The sequence below is a fragment of the Capsicum annuum genome, chromosome 6, assembly GCF_002878395.1.
Source record: "Capsicum annuum cultivar UCD-10X-F1 chromosome 6, UCD10Xv1.1, whole genome shotgun sequence".
Lineage (NCBI taxonomy): Eukaryota > Viridiplantae > Streptophyta > Magnoliopsida > Solanales > Solanaceae > Capsicum > Capsicum annuum.
Window position 1 is genome coordinate 8,463,421 of NC_061116.1, and position 20,707 is coordinate 8,484,127.

At 31.2% G+C, this 20,707-nt stretch overlaps 1 protein-coding gene across 1 annotated transcript; it reads right to left on the reverse strand.

Annotated features, from left to right (window-relative positions):
* Positions 1 to 8,061: 8,061 nt before the first annotated feature.
* Positions 8,062 to 13,091, reverse strand: LOC124899240 (uncharacterized mitochondrial protein AtMg00820-like). Its single transcript, XM_047413481.1, has 2 exons — positions 12,749 to 13,091; positions 8,062 to 9,907 (listed from the first exon to the last, which is right to left on the reverse strand). Exons 1-2 carry the CDS (start codon positions 12,846 to 12,848, stop codon positions 9,732 to 9,734), a joined length of 276 nt encoding a protein of 91 aa, XP_047269437.1. The 5' UTR covers positions 12,849 to 13,091; the 3' UTR covers positions 8,062 to 9,731.
* Between the last annotated feature and the right edge of the window lie 7,616 nt (positions 13,092 to 20,707).

Genomic DNA, 20,707 nt, shown 5'->3' on the forward strand with positions numbered 1-20,707 from the left:
CTTATGATAGGTATTGTCAACAACAACTGGAAGTTTCCCGAAATGAGAAATGCTTAATCAACATCATCAAAGATTTTAGCATTTCAGCTGGCTTACCTTGGCATTTGGTCGACGAAGAGTACATCCCAATCAATTGTGATGATGAACTCCATTGGGTGTTGGTTGTCATCGTTCTAAAAGAAAGGCGAATCCAAGTTTATGACTTGATGTGGTGAAGGAGACGTTTCGGGCCATCGTTTGAGATACAAAAGCTGGCCAAAATATTGCCTACTTACCTTGATATAAGTGGATTTTTGGACCAAAATATTCGTACTGATTGGTCGATGATTGAAGCATACTGGGATAAAATCGATAATCCATTTGATGTACAATATGTTGAAGGAAATGCTCAACGAACCATTGGTAGCATGTAAGTTTAAGTGTCATGATTTAGTTTCATTTCATAAATTTCACAACCCTTGCATGAACTGCAAGATATGGATTATCTATTTCTTTAAAAGGCAGGGATTGCGGTCTTTTTGTTTCCACGTATGCGTTGTATTTGAGCGATGGATTACAAGTACCAAATGATGGACTTGATGCCGGATTACTCCACAAAAGATATGCTGCTCTTTTATGAAAATACGGAGAAGCGAAAGCTCAGAAGCCGTACACAAGTGACCTTAAAGATCCACGACGACCAAAGCCAAATTTTGCAGCATCGGATGAAGAACAACTTGTCCATATTGGGTAGATCTTTATAGCTTGAATCCGTCAATGTAATAACCTATCCTCCTTGGTTTAACTTGTTGATTTATTTGTAGAGTAGATCATTTGTACCCATAATAATTTTTTTATATTTTATTTATTTGTTGAGTTATTTCATGTAATTTTCGAAGGCTTTAATTTATTTTATGTTGTCTATGAATATAATTTAATCTTTAGTTTTGAACATGTTAATTGAAATGGAATACTAGATTTAAATATCACAACAGATAATACATCTGCTGCAACAGACGACATATCTTATCAAATAGGTTTAAACATATGTTGCAACATGAGATGCAACACGCAGGTTATCTGCTGAAAATTATATAACAGGTCTTTCTATTCTTTATTTTTTCCAACAGATTACCAATCGATTACAACAGATAAATAATATGTTGTAATAGATTGGATATCTATTGCGACAGACAGACTAGGAAATATCTGCATAATGCAATAGATGACCAATCTATTCCAACAGATAATCAATCTGTCACAACAAGTACTATATCCGTTGCAATAGATATACTATTTGTTGCATATAAAAATTCAACTTTCACCAGACATAAAAATTATTGCCACTACATGTAAAGTGAGGTGGCTTGAAATAAAAAATTGTTATCGTGTTCGTCTCCGTCTTTGTACATATGCTTCTTTATACGCGATCTCCAACTATTTAGTTAGTACCTAATAAGCCCATACCCATCGCATCTTTCCCACAATGGTGTAGCAAATACCGCTCATTTCTTTGCCGGTCAGAGAACACTCGATGTATGCAAGCGAGTACGGCCCGCATGCTGCATCGGTTCTATTTCTTTGAAGCAGGATGTTCTTATTTCGACCTTTAAAAGCCCATGATTCCTTCCTCAACACTTCCGCCAGCAAATGATCCATCAACTTACTCTGCGTCAATAACTTGGGAAATAACTTCAAGAGTGGCTGCATGTGGGTTAAAAACGTGTCCTTGATGAATATAGGTAAGTTTCAGTCATATACATTAATCTCTCCCTCATAGAGTAGTATCTCAACAGCAAGAAAATATTTGACTTCCACGTTTATGACTGTAAGGATTTTCTTTGCCTTGGTCCAGCTCTTACTGTGCGGATATAGCCTCTTTCCTCTAACATAGTTAATCACTTTTTCATCCCATTGGAAAGTAGAAACTAACTTATCGAATCCCTAGACACCAGTACCATCTAGCTGAGAGAGATCATCGTACCTATCCTTGAAATTATTATACAAATTGAGGTTAATTATCCTATCAACAGTATCATAAGCATCCGGGTATGCTAATTGTCTAGCCCTCAAGAGGAAGAGAATTTTATCAGCATACTGTGGTATAAGAAGATAATTTTTGAATAGGTTAGTAATTATAAAGAATAAAAACACAGTGGAAAAAAATCTGTTGCAGAGGGTTCTCTGAATCAGTTCACAGATTACTCAGCTAACGCAACTTATCAACAAATGTGTATTATGTTGCAACAGAATACCAAGCTGTTGCAACAGATTACTCATCTGTTGCATAGATTCTTCTTCATGGAGTAAAATAGAAGGCTAGGTTAGCAAATGTAAACTTACATTGTCCTCGTACCACTCACGCATATTTATCATATTCGTGAAGTCTTTGGCAGCATATGAATGCATGGTGTATTCTTTTTTAACCTTTGCCTTGCCATTTGTGATTTCTTCCAATTCCTTCTTCTTCTCCTTGACAAGTGCCGCGAATATGTCCACCTTCTTCAGCGGCCACTGAACTTCAACAACTCTTGGAATGGGAGAAGTTGCAGTTTTTTCTATTTTTAGAATGGAGAGAATTTGTCTAATTTTTCTTCTCTTCCTCCTAACCACCACTGTAGGAGTGCATGGCTCTCTCACCTTGTTGGATGGTATGACACCCCTCCTAGAATTCAACTTCTCGGCAGGTTCAACAATAGCCTCTAACTTTTTAAGGAGTTTACCCTCTCTGTCCTTGCACACTTTACATTTACAATGAGAACATGAGGGTAAAGAGAGGGCAAGAAGGACCACTGTAAGGGTGGGAGCGACCGGTGTAGGGTTGAGAGGGACCTGTGCACGGAGTATTTTCAAACGTATTTATTTTTTGCTGAGCACGAACATGCTCATAATCACGACTGGCAGTAGCAGCAGCATCATGATAGCTACCACCATCATCAACAACTCCACAGCAACACCCCAGAAGAAGCAATCGGATCTGTTACAATTTGAGGTTGGTCGTGATGAGTGTCATCATTAGGCTGACCTTGCCTAACTGCTCTTCTTATGGATGTTGCTCTAGCCAATTCCTTCTTTATTAACTCAATTGTTGGGTCTTCTTTTATATCATCAAGAACTAAAGTAAGAAAAGAAGTCATCCCCAACTCATCAACGGTTGGCACGATCCAAAGATGCACAACCTTAAAAAAGATAGGAGGTATTTAAATCATATAATAATAATTTAAAGTCAGTTGGGTTACATGCTAACACAGCCAACTTATGCAATAGACGGATCTAGTTGTTGTAATAGCTGATCTGTATGTCGTAATAGATTGACAATATATTGCATCAAATTACCTATCTGTTTCATAGTTTACAGTAGATGGGTAATTTGTTGAGACGGGTTTAGAGAACTAGAGCAACATATTGTTAATCTTTTGCAAAATATGGATCATCTGTCGTAACAAATTACCCATCTGTTGCACCAAATGCAGTTGACGGGTAATTTGTTGCAATAGACGATCCATCTGTCGAACAAATAAAACATCTATTTTAATATCTTTCTTTGACGAAAATTATTTTAGTTGAAACAAGACGTCCTGCATCATTCGGGGGGTTAAATAGATTAGCCTCCCACTTCTTAATATTTTTTTTGCTACCCTTTGCAGCCGCCAACCACTAAAGGATCTTTGGATGAGAAACCTTATCTGGGTAATCCTTGAACTACTTTGGAGGGGAGGAATGACTTCACATGCCCAAGCCTAAAAAATGTAAACAAGAAACAAGCTAAAAAAATTCATAATAATTATAACTATATTCAATATAAATTAATGGATGAGTAAAAAGAGTGATCAATTTTACTATAAAAGCCCAAGGAAAGCCATATAATGTGATCATCCTTGTGGATAACTTTGTCAGTAAATATTCGACAGTCAAGTAGTAGCTGTCATATCCCCAAGGATAATCGTTAAATTTGTCAAAGTAACCAGCAAGCTCCAACAAATCATCTTCTATGACTTTTCTGACGTCTCTTTAATTACCAACGATGTCATGTAAGAAATTTACCATAATGTCATCACACGTGGCCTTGCATATTTCCACACGTGTGGACCCTCTATCTTTCATTTTTTTTTATTTATCTTGTTTTTATGTATAAAATTGTTTCAAATATATTATATTTAAGTAAATTGATTAGTAAGATGATAATTTATTTTAAAAATTAATTATTGACACAATTAAATAAATTTGATTCTTTATTTAATTTCATATCAAACATATAGTTTACTTTCTTTCTTATTTGTTACTACAATTTCACCTAATTTAATTTTTTTTCCTAATATATAGAAGAAAAAATTTTGATGTGTCTGTTTATGTTGTCTGTTCGAACTGCTTCAATCGTGAATTTATTATATTTCTCCTAATTAATTATTATAATTCATTTACATACTGAAAAATAATAATATTTAATTTAAAAAAATAGTCATTTATGACATGTCTATTTCAGTTGCTTCAATCGTAATTTGAATTTTTATTATATTATTTTTAATTAATTATTATAAATTATTTATATATTAAAAAATCAATAATATTTAATAAAAAGGTAAAATAGACATTTGTGACATGTCTGCTTCAGCTGCTTTAATCGTAATTTTACTAAATATCACCCCCTAATTAATTATTATAAGTTATCTAAGTATTTAAAACAGCTCTCCGTCGGCCTATTGGCTTTAGCTGTTTTCTTTGTGATTTTACTATATCATTTCTAATTAATTATTATAAATTATTTACATATTAAAAAATTAATAATATCTAATAAAACAATAGAATAGACATTTATGACATATCTGCTTCAGCATCTTTAATCATAATTCTACTAAATATCACCTCTAGTTAATTATTATAAGTTATCTAAGTATTAAATAAATAAATAATATTTAATAGAAAAGATAAAATAGATATAGACCGATAAGTTAACTCTTGATGTTTTAAAATAACTTGACGTTTTATATGAGATTTCACTTACTTTTTTTCACATCTATCTTTTATAGTAATTTTATTGTATCACTTCTAATTAGTTGTTGTGAGTCATTTAAGACATGTCTATTTCATTGGTTCAATCGTGATTTTACTATATCACCTCTAATTGATTATTATGGTCATCTAAGTATCATGTCACTTAAATTGGAGTAGAAAAAGTTTTACACAATAATTAAAAATTTAAATTATTTAAAAAAATATAATTGACTATCAGTGACACAAAACTCTGGACAAGGAGAGTAGTATATATTTTTTGAAAATTACATAAAAATATTATAAATTACAATAATTAAAAACTTGAAATATCTAAAAATAATTTAATCTATTATATATTTTTTAAAAATACTTAGAAAAATACTATAAATCATAATAATTAACAACTTAAAAAATTTAAATGATATAAATATTTGGTTGACTCTCAAAATTATATCAGTGTCACTTAAATTGGAATAGAAGAAAAATATTATAAATTACAATAATTAAAAATTTAAAGTATTTTTAAAATACAATTGATATCAATGCCACAAAAGTTTGGATAGAGAGAGTAACATATATTATTTAAAAATTACACAAAAAATATTATATTTTATAATATTAACAACTTAAAATATCTAAAAACATATTAAAAGTATGATTGATTATCTAAATTCAATTTGTGTTACAAAAATTGAGACAAAAAACATATATTGAGCTTATGCTAGATCCCAAATGATTCTTAGGATGTATAAGCAATCCATCTTTTTTTTTTTTTTAACTTTTGTTTAGATATATCAAAATTGAAAATGCAAGTTCTAATACAGTACATCAAACAAAGTATAAGAAATAATGTTAGCATAAATAATACCAATAATACTAATACAAGCATTATTAATGCAAACATTATTAATACATTCTATCAGCATTATTTTTATACACTCTAACAAACGACTCCACGTTTCAATGGAAGAAATATATACTAAAACAAAGTTCAATAAAATATCTACATAAGTATGTTTTATTGTGTTATCAAAGATAAATAATTTAAATTAATATGAAATATGATAACTTATAGTTTTTTTTATATAATTTTTGAGACACTTAAAATTTGAATTAAAAATATTAATTTAGTTTAACTTCAAAGAACAAGTTGACAAATAAAAAAGGAGAAAATGAAAGCAAATGATGTTTATGGTGGCTTAGTAATAGAATACAATGTGGGTTATTAATTGCAACCCACATATGATGTAATATGCAATGACTAGATAACCATTTATCTTTTTCAAAAATTATTCTCTAGTTTATACAACAAGTGTCAAGTCTTACGTATCAGTTTTAATCTCAAATTTTTTACTTAATGTAACAAATCTCAATCATATGATTAAAGATATAAACTTCTAAATGCATCGAATTTTGTTATTTATATGAGTAAGTTATATATAATTATCTTATAAGACTTAGCTCCTTGAAAAATACTACCAAGTAGTTAACATATTTTCTGTATTCATGTTTTATAATTTATAATTAGAGCTAATATCAATTTAACTTACTGTACATGATAAAAATATCTTAATATTAGACCCGTGCTGATATGGTTCATGCCCCTCTAGTATTGCTAAGAAAATCAAGATTATAGTGCAATGCCAAAGAAGATTGATTTAGGTACGTCATAGATTTATATGTAATTTTATGTGTAACATTGTCATTTTTCTTTTGTAATCTCCTTATTTAAATTTCTAACTTCTTCATTAAAAATAAGGTTCATTATTGAAAACCGATATAAAATGAGCGTAATTCCAATACCATATTGTAATACTTAAAAAAAACGGACATAAACCATCCAAAATCATATAAAAAAATAATTAACATAAGGTAATTAATTATCAAGTGAAGTTGAAGATGAATTTGACTTTTAACAAATAGAAATTAATTTAACATCAATATATTAAAATTTACTTTCCATTTTTACTCTATGATTTATATTAGTGATAAATTTTTTCTTCATACAATAATTACATAATTTTTTAATTTCCCATAAGATAAATATTTACAAGAAAAATAATATACTGTTTTTATAGTACTCTATAAATAATGATATATTCTTTTCTTTTCAATAGTACGAAACATAATATAATAAATCAATATAATAAATTTTATTTATTATCTAGTCTATTTTCTCCCCCATTTCTTCCATACAATCAAACAATATAAAACCAATAAGCATACATGCAAAAAAAATAATCTACTTCTCATTGTTCAACTACAGGACAAGGGAAAGAAGAATGACTACGTTTTCTTTATTTATACATTTAATAAACTATCTTTGTAACTCCAAAATGAATCTATCAAACTAAGGTGTGTCATCTTTTGTGCACGGCGTTACAAAGAAATAGCAATGGCAGGATTAGATTATTGACTCCATCATTATTTGTTTGTCTAGTTTTAACTTTTCAAGAAGTTAAAAAAATAAAAATTACTTTCAACATTAGGTGATTTCTTTTTATTTGTTCTAACTTTGATAAACAGAGTTATTTGGTATATATTGTTGGTGAAAGGTGATAGGTATCCCGTGAAATTAATCTATGTTGGTGTAATATACCACAAATTATAATAATCATTACAGTTGAAAATAAAATGAACAAAAGTGAAGAAAATAAAATAATCTTCTTCTTGGCTGATGTCCGAATATCTCGCTTTGTTTAAGGAGATTCAAGTCCACTGTGGTATAATCTACACCAATCTAGCAATATATCTTGTGATTTTTCCCCTTCGGGATACAATAGCCGATCAACGATGTACAACTCAAACAGCTCCGAATTAGTTGAAGAGTCAAAAGTTCCACCATAGGACACCTTCCTTCAACATATATTTACTCTCTTTGTATAGTGAATATAGTTAAAGATTTAGAATATTTTCTTTGTCTCAACTCTCTCTTTCACTAATATATTTACTCATTTTCGGTATAGTGAATTGTTAAGATTCATCAATGGCAGATTAAGCAGCTAGATAACGATACAGAACTAAGAGGAGATTGAAAGAAAAAGATGTTTTCTTGTGAAAAAAAAAAACTGGAAAACTTACTACAGAAGCTAACCAAGTTATCCTTTTTATAGGAGTTATCAGCTATGCTAACTAACTTATCTTAGCTCACTAATCATCCAACTAATTGTGTAGTACAACCGACTAATATGTGTAGTACAACTATCAGTAACTAACCGACTAATATGTGTAGTACAACTATCAGTAACTAACTTTTTTACTCTGTACTCTACACTAACTTTAGAAATAATGCAGTACACGCATTTACATTGCTTGAATTCTTCAATCCTTCTAACACCCCTCCTCAAACTGGTGGCTGAAATATGTCTTTCACACCAAGATTGGACAAAAGATATGCATGTTGAGTCTTTCCTAAGCTCTTGGTAAGCAAATCTACCAATTGTTCCTTTGTAGATATATGATGAGTTTTAATCATACCTTGTAACAATTTTTCTCTAAAAAAGTGACAATCAATAACAAAGTGCTTTGTTCTCTCATGAAAAATTGGATTGGCTGTGATTTGTATTGCAGCTTTACTGTCACAAAATAGATTTACTGGTTGTTGTACTTCCACTTCTAGCTCTTTGTATAAACCTATGAGCCAAGTAATCTTAGCAGCAGCTGATGCCATACTCCTAAACTCAGCTTGAGCTGAGCTCCTTGCCACAGTCTCTTGATTTTCTTATTTCCAAGATACAAGGGCATTTTCAAACTTTACTAAATAATATGTTACTGACCTTCTAGTCTGTAAACAAGTTCCCCAATCAGAATCACAGAAGACTATTAATGTATTTGTACCTTGAGATGGCATGAACAAACCAAGTCCAGGTGCTGATTTAATGTACTTGACCACTCTCATTGCAGCTTCCATGTGTGACTCCTTGGGTGCATGCATATACTGACTTAAAACTTGCACTACAAATGAGATGTCCGCTCTTGTCATGGTTAAGTATAGTGGTCTTCCTACTAGCCTCTAATATTTTCCAATATCCTTTAGTGGCCTGTCTTCTGATGTTGTTTCTGAACTTTTCACATGAGCATCATACTCAATTGAGGTTAATCTCAGATTAGGATCAAGTGGTGCATATACAGGTTTGGTTCCACTTAGACCTACCTCATATATAAGCTCCAATGCATATTTGTATTGACTCATAACATACCCCTCCTTGGTCCTGGCAAACTCAATACCAAGAAAGAACTTGAGATTGCTTAAATCTTTCATCTTGAACTTGAGTTTCAAATCATTTTTAGTCTGATCAATTTTAGTCATACTACTTATTACTCACATAAACTAACACCACAACAATGTCTGTCGCATCCTTTTTTGTATACAAAGAGTAGTCATAGTAACTTTGAACAAATACCAGATCAAGTAAGGCTGCTGTCAACTTCAAGTTCCACTGTCTTGGGGCTTGTTTAAGCTCATATAAAGACTTTTGGAGTTTGCAGACCTTGTTACTCTCCCCCTTTCTGCAAAAACCAGGAGGTATAACCATGTAGACATCCTCAAGCAAGTCACCATGCAAAAAATAATTGTGAGCATCCATTTGAAACACGGGCCAATTATAAGCAGCAGCCACAGCCACCACAGATCTGACTATGACCATTTTTACCACAGGGGAGAAGGTTTTCGAGTAGTTTAAACCTTCCTTCTAACTAAACCCCTTGGCAAAAAGTCATGTCTTATACCTCTCTACAGCTCCTGAGGCTAAGTACTTCACCTAGAACACCCATTTACATCCTATTGAATCTTTACCAGGTGGAAGATCAACTACGGACCAGGTGTTGCTCTCTTCAAGTGCCAAAATTTCTGACTTCATAGCTTCAATCCATTTAGGATCAAGGGAAGCTTCTTCAAAGGTAGAAGGTTCACATATAGAATAATAAGCAGCCAAAGCTGAACGATGAGATATGGACAAGTTAGCATAACTAATATGCTTAGACATAGGGTATAAGCAAACAAAATTAGATTTGGACTTCCTAGTTTGATAATCCCTCAACCACACCGGTGGTCTAGAGGGCATTATAGATGTTCTTCTATCAGTAGTAGAAGTTATAACTAGCATACTGGTGAAGTCAGTAGGGGAGGGGACATGAGAATTTTGATATGAAGATAAGGAAGAAGGGTTGATATCAGCAGGTATCACCAGTGGTACAATAGACTCATCTGTCATAAGTGTAAACTGAAGTATGGGGAACAAATGAGTGGAGGTAGTCATGTGCTGGAAAGGAAAACATTTTATTTGAATATAAAATCTCTACTGACCATAAACTCTTTAGAGTGTAAGGCATACAACTTGTATCTTTTTTGCATATGAGAATAGCCTATTAATACTGCAGGAATAGCTCTAGAGGCAAACTTATCCACCTGCCTTACCTCAGTAGCAAATGCAAGACAACCAAAACCCTGAGATAATCTAGAGTGGGAAGAGTCTTGTATAAACATTCAAATGGAGTTTTCCTTTTAAGAATAGTAGATGGTAGTCTGTTTATAAGATACACACTAGTGAGAACACATTCACCCCAAAATTTCAAGGGAATATGCGATTGAAACCTCAATGATCTGGTAGTATCCAAGATGTGTCTGTGTTTCCTTTCTACCATCCCATTTTGTTGGGGTGTATACACACAAGAGCTTTGTTGTAACACACCTAAGGATTAAAGTAATGCATTTACTTGTGAATTGAAGAATTCGCACCCATTATCTGATCGTAGGATTTTAACAGCAACACCAAAACATTGTTAATCATCACAAGAAAGTTTTTAATAGCCACTATAACCTCTACCTTGGAGTTAAGTAGCACTACCCAAGTGTATCTGGAATAGTCATCAACTAAAGTAAGAAAGAACCTCTTACCATTATGAGTAGGCACTCTGTAGGGACCCCAGACATCAGCATGTACAATATGAAAATAGGCAGAAGTAGATGTAGTACTCAGAGAGAAAGATTTTCGAGCTTGTTTAGCTAAGGGACATATAGTACAACAATCAATAGCTTTGTCAGATACATTCTTAAAGCAGAGAAGTTTCTTGAGAGTAACAGAGGGCACATGCCCTAGTGTTTTATGCCAAAGACTTATTGAATTCGCAAAATTAGAACGAAGAGCAATAGTACTATCCATAGCTGAATTCACATGCACTTTTGGAGATTGTAGCTTAATTTTTTGTGACTTCAAGGCTCTATCTGCAGTAACTACATAGAGATCATTCTCCAACCTACCAATCCCCCTCACTTTCCCATTATAAATGTCTTGGAATATACAGAATTTAGGGTAGAATAAGGCACAATAATCTAATTCACTTGTCAGCTTTGGAACAGATAAAAGATTGTACTTAAAGTCAGGGACATGTAACACATCAGTGAGTTCAAGACCTCAAAAAATCCTTGTGGATCCTATATGGCTGACCTTAGCTAAGCTACCAGTAGGTAGATGAACTTTTCCATCTTGAGACGAACACAATTTGTGACATTGTGTTAAGAGACTCAACTTACTAACCATGTGCTTAGATGCTCCTGTGTCAACTATCCACTTTTTACCAGCAAAAATAGATTGAAAACATGAACCCATACCTGCTGTAGTCATGGATGAATCACTCTCACACTTGCCTTTATCTTTATCAACTATGTGAAGAAGTTGTTGATACTGCTCGGGAGAGAATTGAGGAGGTTGTGGAGTAGAAAACTGTTGCATGTATGGTGGATAGTAGTATGGAGGTGGTTGCATAAATGGTTGAGGCGGTATATTAGTCATAAAAGCACGAGGTGATCTATAAAAATTACCAACATTGAGATTTTTTGCTGAGGTTTTGAAGAAAACTGCTGGTTATGATTGGATCTCACTTCTTGATTTTGATAGCCATAATCTCTACCATGACCGTTGTTGCCCAAGATGGGACCAGGATTGGATTTTTTCTTTCCTGTCCAGTCAAGTGGATATCCATGAAGTTTATAACATATAGCATTGGTATGACCATCCCAGTTGCAAAAATTACAGTGCAAATTGCTGTTAAAATTCTTCTTGAATTTGGAATGAGACTGAGTTATTGATACATCCTGAGGAGCCTTTCCTTTATCACTAAAAATGCAATGTTATCACTCGTATCCCCAGCACTGACAGAGCTAGACTTACTAACAACATTTGACTTGTCCAGAGTCTCTTCTGCCAGAACTAGAGAGTATGCTTTGTTTATGCTAGGTGGTGGGTCTAACATCATGATCTGACTTCTACATTGATTATACGAATTATTTAATCCTACTAAGAACTGCATAAGTCATTGAAAATCGAAATGAGCTGCGTATGTTTTGGATTCCTCATAATTACATCTAGAACAAGGCATAAGTGAGTCAAATTCCATCCAAAGCTCCTTTAATCTGGAAAAGTAATGTAACACAGACGGAACTCCTTGTGTCAAAGAGGAAATTTCTTTGTGCAAGTAGAAAATCTGAGATTCATCCACCTATCAAATCATTCCTTAAGATCATTCCAAACTTGTTGTGCATTACTAGCATAGACTATATCACTAAGCAATTCACGACTAACAAATATCATAATCTAAGAGAGAACAATAGCATTACGCTTTTCCTAGAGATCATGTAAAGATGAATTAAACTTTTCTTTTGAACTTTGTCCATTCACAAAACCTAACTTTCCTTTACCTAGCAAGCCTATTTTCATTGATCTGCTCCACAAAGTATAATTTTCAGACCCAGATAGTTGAATTGAAACGAGAGAGCTACCTGGAGTATCACATGCATGAAGATGCAGTGGATGATTCGAATCAACAACTGTCTCACCTCCAGTTCCTGAGCTAGTTGTAGTTCCTGTTGGTGGCGCCATTGATGATTACAGAAGCAACACGTAACACCAAATTGGAATCTCTAACTATTTCTCGTTCGATGCAATTATGCCGCAACGAACACTGTCGAGCATCGAAAAAACAGGGGATTTAGATTGAAGCAAACTTAAAAGCTCCGAGCAAAGATCCCGGGCTCTGATACCATGTTAAGATTCATCAATGGCAGATTAAGCAGCTAGATAACTATACAGAACTAAGAGGAGATAGAAAAAAAAAAGATGTTTTCTTATGAAAAAAAAACTGAAAAACTTACTACAGAAGCTAACCAAGCTATCCTTTTTATAGGAGTTATCAGCTATGCTAACTAACTTATCTTAGCTCACTAATCATTCAATTAATTGTGTAGTACAACCAACTAATATGTGTAGTACAACTATCAATAACTAACCAACTAATATGTGTAGTACAACTATCAGTAACTAACTTTTTTACTCTGTACTGTACACTAACTAACTTTAGGAATAATGCAATACACACATTTACATTGCTTGAATTCTTCAATCCTTCTAACATGAATATAGTTAAAGACATAGAATATTTTCTTTGTCTCAACTCTTTGTTTCACTAATATAATTACTCTTGTATAGTAAATATAGATGTAGACTTAAAATATTTTCTTTGTCTCAATCGTCTCTTTCACAACTATACACAATCTTTTTTACACTTATCATATTTCCTTGTACATACTCCATCAATACAAAGGAAGAACCACCACTATTTATAGTTGTAGAATTCTTCCATGTAATGAATATGATGAACGTGGGGTAGTACATATAGGTAGATGAATAGTCTTGACGTTACATAAGTTACATGAAAGTAATGGTCATGAAGTTATAAGAACTAATGACCTTGAGAGTTACAAGAACTAATGGTTATATGAGTTACAAGAACTTATGGTTATCTTTATCACAATTCATGCCCACTAGCTAACACAAAAATATAATGTGATGAGCTACAAGAACAATAATACCACTTTCTTCACTTTATGCCTTTTAATTGTCATGCACTTAATATTTTTATTTTAATAATAAAATGCACCAACAATATATTTATGCACATCTAAAATTGAAGGATATAAATACTAATTGAAGAATCAAGTAAAAGTACACAATCTTTCCTAAAAAATGACAGTTTGATAAATAAATATTTCGTGATAGCAGAGTTTCAGGGAAAGCGGCATTTCAAAAAATGTGATATAAATAATCTAAATCTTAGCATTAGTGGAACTTCCGTGACATTTTACGCAATTATCTATTATCCTTACAAATCAAATTTAACCACACAGTATGGTATAAAATAAAATATTATATGCTGCTAGTGTACAAAATTAACAAAATCTCTTGATCAATCAATGTATATGAACGTAGTTAGGCAGATTCAGATATTTCGTGATTCTCCTTCCTTCCAACCTTCCACATATACGATGGCGAAGTCAGGTAAAGTCAAGAGGTTCATCCATATATTTTTCGATAGAAAATTATATTATTTATATATAGAGAGATGTTGAACTTTTTTTCATACACGGAATCATAATTTTCATTAGCATATACTTAAAATATAATTTTTGTTATAAAACAAGAAAGACTAAAGAAGAAGAGTAGAGAGAATAGAGAGAGTAATTCTTATTTCTCTTGAGAGATGAGAGATCATAAGATTATAAATACAATGAACAAAACCCCTCTATTTATAGGGAAAATTGACTCCTTGTCTGAGTAAAAGACGGATGTTTCAAATCCTAATAGATATCAAAGTAAATCTTGATAGATCTTGATAGACATTCACTATAATGTAAATACATTTATAACACTCCCCCTTGAATGTCTAATTGGTAGATAATGTGCCTCGTTAAAACCTTACTAGAAAAAACCCAGTAAGAAAAAAATCTAGTGAAGAAAAAAGAGTACACATCTCTAATAATACACATTTCGACTGCCTCATTAAAAACCTTACAAGGGAAATCCAGTGGGACAAAACCTCGTAAGGGAAAAAAAGTACAGTGTATATTAACTCCCCCTAATGAGAACATCCTTGATCTTTGCATCTCGATCTTGTGTAGCATCTTCTTAAAAGTTGCAATTGGAGAAGATTTGGTGAATAAATCAGTCACATTGTCAATTGAACGAATCTGTTGCACGTTAATATCATCATTCTTTTGTAGCTCATGTATGTAGAAAAGCTTTGGCAAAATGTGCTTCGTTCTATCTCCATTTATGAATCCTCCCTTAAGATGTGCTATGTATGCTGAATTATCTCTGTATAAAATTGTGGATAGATTGTCATATTTTATATTACATTTTTCTCGAATGAGATGTATCATGGACCTCAACCATACACATTCTCGGCTTGCTTCATGAATAGCTATTATCTCAGCATGATTTGATGAAGTGACTACGATAGACTGCTTTGTATATCTCCAAGATATGACAGTACCACCATATATGAACACATAGCCTATTTGAGATCGAGCTTTATGCGGTGTATCGTGGACCTCAACCACACACATTGTCGGTTTGCTTCATGAATAGCTATAATCTCGCATGGTTCGATGAGATGGCTATCATAGACTGTTTTGTATATATTCAAGATGTGGCAGTATCCCTATATGTGAACACATTGAATGTTTGAGACCGAGATTTATGCGGGTCAGATAAGTACCCAACATCAGCATGACCAGTAAGATCAGGACTGAAATCTTGAGAATAAAATAAGCTCATGTATCTTATCCCATTTCGATGTCTCCTAGTAGGAGTAGAAATATACCTTACTAACATATTAACCGAAAAGGCTATAGGCCTTGTAGTATTTGCAAGGTACATAAGTGCATCAATTGCACTAAGATATAGTACTTCATAACCAATCCAAATCGATATATTTCGAATTTTAGTAAATAATCTATTGCTTTGAAAACTCTCCAAGAGTTCCAATGATTTTCAAGCTATAAGCTTATACAATATAAGGATTATAAATAAGTTTTCCAGAAACTTTTATATGCTTCAAGCATTTTGAATCCTTAAAAGTTTTTCACATAAGTTTTGTCAAGTGACAATATTCAACATTTCATGAGTGACATCTTCAAATATTTGGACTGCAAATCAAATAATTTTTATACTTACTAAGATGCATCCTTTCATGTCACTTGATAAATGTTTCTACGTCAGCATGCTTAAATTAACGTAGAATTAAGATCCTCGTAATCTTTCAAAATATTATGTCAATATTGTGTCAAAGATATTGATGATATATCATTTTGTATCGGTTCACAATGCGACATAACATTTTGAGATCTCATCACTTCATTATTTTCAGGTACATGAACCTCTCATAAGGTTTCATGAAGTATTATGTCGTAGGCTCTTCAAGAGCTCAGTGCCTTCTTATTATGATTATTTTCTCCTTATCCTTTTCAAGGATTATTTTATTTGGAACCGATTGGTCTATCAGGCTTCACACATGTGTAGACTTTATCCTTTAAGGACATAAAATAGGAGCACTTGCAGCTAAATATGAGATACTTTCGGCATTTGTCTTGAATTATCTTTTGAATGAAGATCTGATGATAATTCCTAACATATTTCATAGATACTTATAATCTCCCCCTTATGTTAGGAAAACTAACATCCATCCTCTACTTCTTTGAGAAATCCATCTTTGTGAAACATGGTATATTCATTAATCGTATACCGCACATCAAAACTATTAGATGGAATAGTTGGTTCATGACCTTGAACCAATTAAGGGGAAAGAAATAATTATAATTTATTGGTCTAATGCATACAAGTGTTATTGTATGCAACATATCATATTCCAGACCAATACATGAAGCTCTGTTCTCATTAGCGATGGTTTAGCTATTTATCGAAGGCATTCAATGTCAAACCATCATCATCAAGATAACTTTCTTGATTGCACAATCTGAAAATTATGTTCTTAACTCAATTTTATTAAGCAAGCAACTTTATGAATATCAAACTGCAGATTGACAATGAATGTACATATGATCATCTTATTGATGTATTTTTTCAACATATCACATGATAGGTGAACGGGCCCTTTTTCACCTTTTATACTTTTCAGATTTTAAGGGATCCAATTCCAAAATTAGTTGGTCCAACCAACTTCTCATGAGAACAAGCAACATTAAAGTTCATGAAGAATTTTCGAATTCTCCAATATATGTTCAATAGTTTTGAGATGTCAGAATCGTTCATGTCAATTTATGAACTTTTGCTCTAGTAAACTCCAAGTTTACCATGACATGTGTTTTTCTTTAGTAAATTTCAGATTTACTATTACATGAATAAATTTCAAATTTACTACTTTAGAAGTAGATTTCAAAATAACTCTTCTCAGTTATTCTGCCCCATTCGGAGGTGCATTGTGATACCATCACAATCAAGTGCACATTTGTATTAATAAGCTTCTCATTCTCCAGGAATGGAATATAATCATGCCTTAAGTGTATCAAATTATGATAGCTACTACAAAATCAAATTGAGGCATACATATGATGTAGAGAATTTTTTAAACATATCTTATGATCATAACATGCGTAGGAAAATATCATTACTTTTGATGATCATTATCATATTGTCCCTCCACACGTATATTCGTGCATTTAATCGCTTGTCTTTTTTCAGATATATTATGCATTGCAACCATATACACCTAAAAAATGAAATAAGTTGTCATATTTTAGATTTATCATATGTTGCTACCACATTCACTTCATGGAGTGGAGCATATTCAGTGGGTCGAATTTCATGACTTTTCACCAAACACCCATTATTTTGCCTTAGCCGTCATAATAATATCAATATGGTACATTGAGATTCAAACTCAATGTCTTATCCATATAAAGGCGTCTTAGGCTATAAATCGTTGGGACTTAAACCCAATATTTTAGCATCATGGTGCATCACGACTTTAAGTCGAATTGTAATGAAATTTAAATCCAACATAATACGGAAAAGAAATATTCAAAAGCTAGTCACTAAAAGCAGTTCACAATCTTTATTTTACAAAAGAAAGAATAGATCAAAATATTCTAAAACTAAGATCGAGAATTCTAACTTGATAAATCAAGATGATAACATAGTTTTTTTTTTTAGTAAAACGTGTATACAGTAAGAAATTATCTATAATAGCATTCTTGTCAATTATAACTTCTCCAATATAATATAGTATAATTTTATTACTGTAAGTGAACAAATTATTGGAATGAACATTGATATTTGTGAAAAAGAATGAAACATAAATTGTTACATGCAAACAGTTTCCATTCTAGTTCATGCTATAATCAATTAGTTACAGTTTGACCGATAATCATAGTCATACAAAATTTGTCTACACAACTATTTCGTAGTTTTAATAAGGCAAGAGTTATATTGGAACGTATTACCTGATTTACTAGAGAAAGATTTTCTCCATCTAGTCAATAAGCTAAAGAAGAAGAGTAGAGAGAATAGAGAGAGTAAGACTAAAGAAGAAGAGTAGAGAGAATAGAGAGAGTAATTCTTATTTCTCTTGAAATACAATGAACAAAACTCCTCTATTTATAGGGGAAATTTACTCCTAGTTTGAGTAAAAGACGGATGCTTCAAATCCTAATAGATATCAAAATAGATCTTGATAAACATTCACTATAATGTAAATATATTTATAATAATTTTAATAATATATAAATAGTATAATTTTTCGCTGAAGGAGGTTTGGTGGACCCCTATTATACAGGATGGCTCCGTCTTTGTCTCCTTTGAATTTTTGTGTGTTTATTTTTTGGAAAAGTAACATAAATATACACATTAACTTATCATATTTACACAAATCTCACCTTACAAAATAACTAAAAAAATCTCAACTAATTATATATTTTTCTTGGATGTATCGGGAAGCTAATTATGTATCTCGACAGACTTAACATCAAAAAAATATATCGGGAGCTAATTATATATCTTTACAAGAAAAAAATATATTTTTGTTGGATGTATTATGGGCCCGTTTGGCCTTGACAATTTTTTCTGGAGTTGGAATTGTAGTGTTTGGCCATGAAAATTCAAAAAATAATTTCGAAAAATTTTTCTAAAAAGAAAAAATAGGTTTTTAGTATTTTCACAATCAACTCCAATTCCAACTTTTATTATTATTACATATAACCTCAATCTTTTAAATTTTTACACAAAACTCTCCTTATAACATTACTTTTTCAATATTACGTATATTGCAGTTTTAAATAATAAGATAATTATAATTTCAAACTTAATGCTATCCTAATTAATATATATCTCTTTTTCTCTCTCATCATTATTTTTCTCCCTTATTCAAATTTTCTCTCTTATTTAAAATTTATTTTACTGCTAATGATCCTAATTACTATATAATAATAATAATAATTTTATGTTGTCATACTGACGTTTAAGGAATCATAGTCGTGTAATTAATAATGGATAATTGTTTTCTATATTTATGAAATTAATAAAGTTGTAGCAGATTAGTTTACCACTGCCACAAATTATTCTCATTTTTAATTTGATTATATATATTATATTGTGTACATCTTTATTATATTATTCAAATATAAATAGTTTATACCATATATATGCTAAAAATATAAATCAGTGATATATATTTTTTATAAAAAAATATGTCCAATTTAATAAATTTATACCTTAAACTGTAACTGCTACCTTTATATACCATAATAATTGGTATCTTTATACACAGAGTATTATATTTATACTCATAAATATATAAAGTATTATATTTATAACAGAAATATATAAAGTATGTTATATATAAAGTTTATACCATGTATATACCATATACACACATATATAAATATACAAAGTATTAAGAAACATACTAAGCATATTTATAACATAAATATACAAAGTATGTTATATATGAAGTTTCTACCATGTATATACCATATACACACATATATAAATATACAAAGTATAAAGAAACATACTAAGCATATTTATATATTTATGGTATATGATATAATATACCATAAATATGAAAAGTATGTTTTACATAGAAATAATTTATTCACACGCAGTAAAATCTTTCATATATAAGAAAATTAAAAAAATAAATTAGCAGCATCCTAAAAGTTAATAAAAACTCATCATTTCCTATTTTTTTAGGAACGAAAAATAAAGAAAATAAATTAAATAAATTCCTAAAAAAATAAATTTGTTTGAAAGATAATATTGTTACTTAAAAAATAAGAAGCAGTGATCTGTTAATATAACATCCATATTAAAAAATTCAAATATGAGAAAACGACTATTACTGTAAATATTATATATGTCATAATTGAAATTCATTAAATATGACCATGTATATGTAATTATTTTTATAAAAGTGACTAATTGTGTTTTATTTCCGTTAGTAGGTAAATTTTAGTTGGATGATTTTGATAGTTTGTAAAAGTTGGGGCATAAAATCATATTTAAAAAAGTTTTTTCAAAAGTGAAAAAAAAATTCAAAAAAGACATGGCCAAACACAACTCCAATTTCAACTCCAACTCCAAAAAATTTTAGTTTTCATGGACAAACGGCTATTATATATCTTGAGAGACCTAAAATTAAAAGAAAATGTATCAAGATCTAATTATCTATAATCTATAATATATTAAAAGTGTGAAGACCCTTAGAAAATTGATTTGAACTTTTTGTCCTTCATTAAAAAATCTTTAGACAAAACTGTCTTTTCACTACTTCTTTAACTTATTATTTAATTATTATATTTTGATGTCTCTACGTATTGTTTTATTGCAGTTTACAGGTAGTATATGAATGTCAATCGGCTTGGACAAATTTTTTTGGTAAAGGTTAG

Bases quoted from the DNA above. Each gene is read 5' to 3' on its own strand.
- LOC124899240 (XM_047413481.1), bottom strand. From the start codon at position 12,848: ATGGCGCCACCAACAGGAACTACAACTAGCTCAGGAACTGGAGGTGAG. The intron at 9,908-12,748 runs GTAGCTCTCTCG...CTCATCGTTCAG, and splicing joins TCATGCATGTGATACTCCAG to CTTTGGCTGCTTATTATTCT.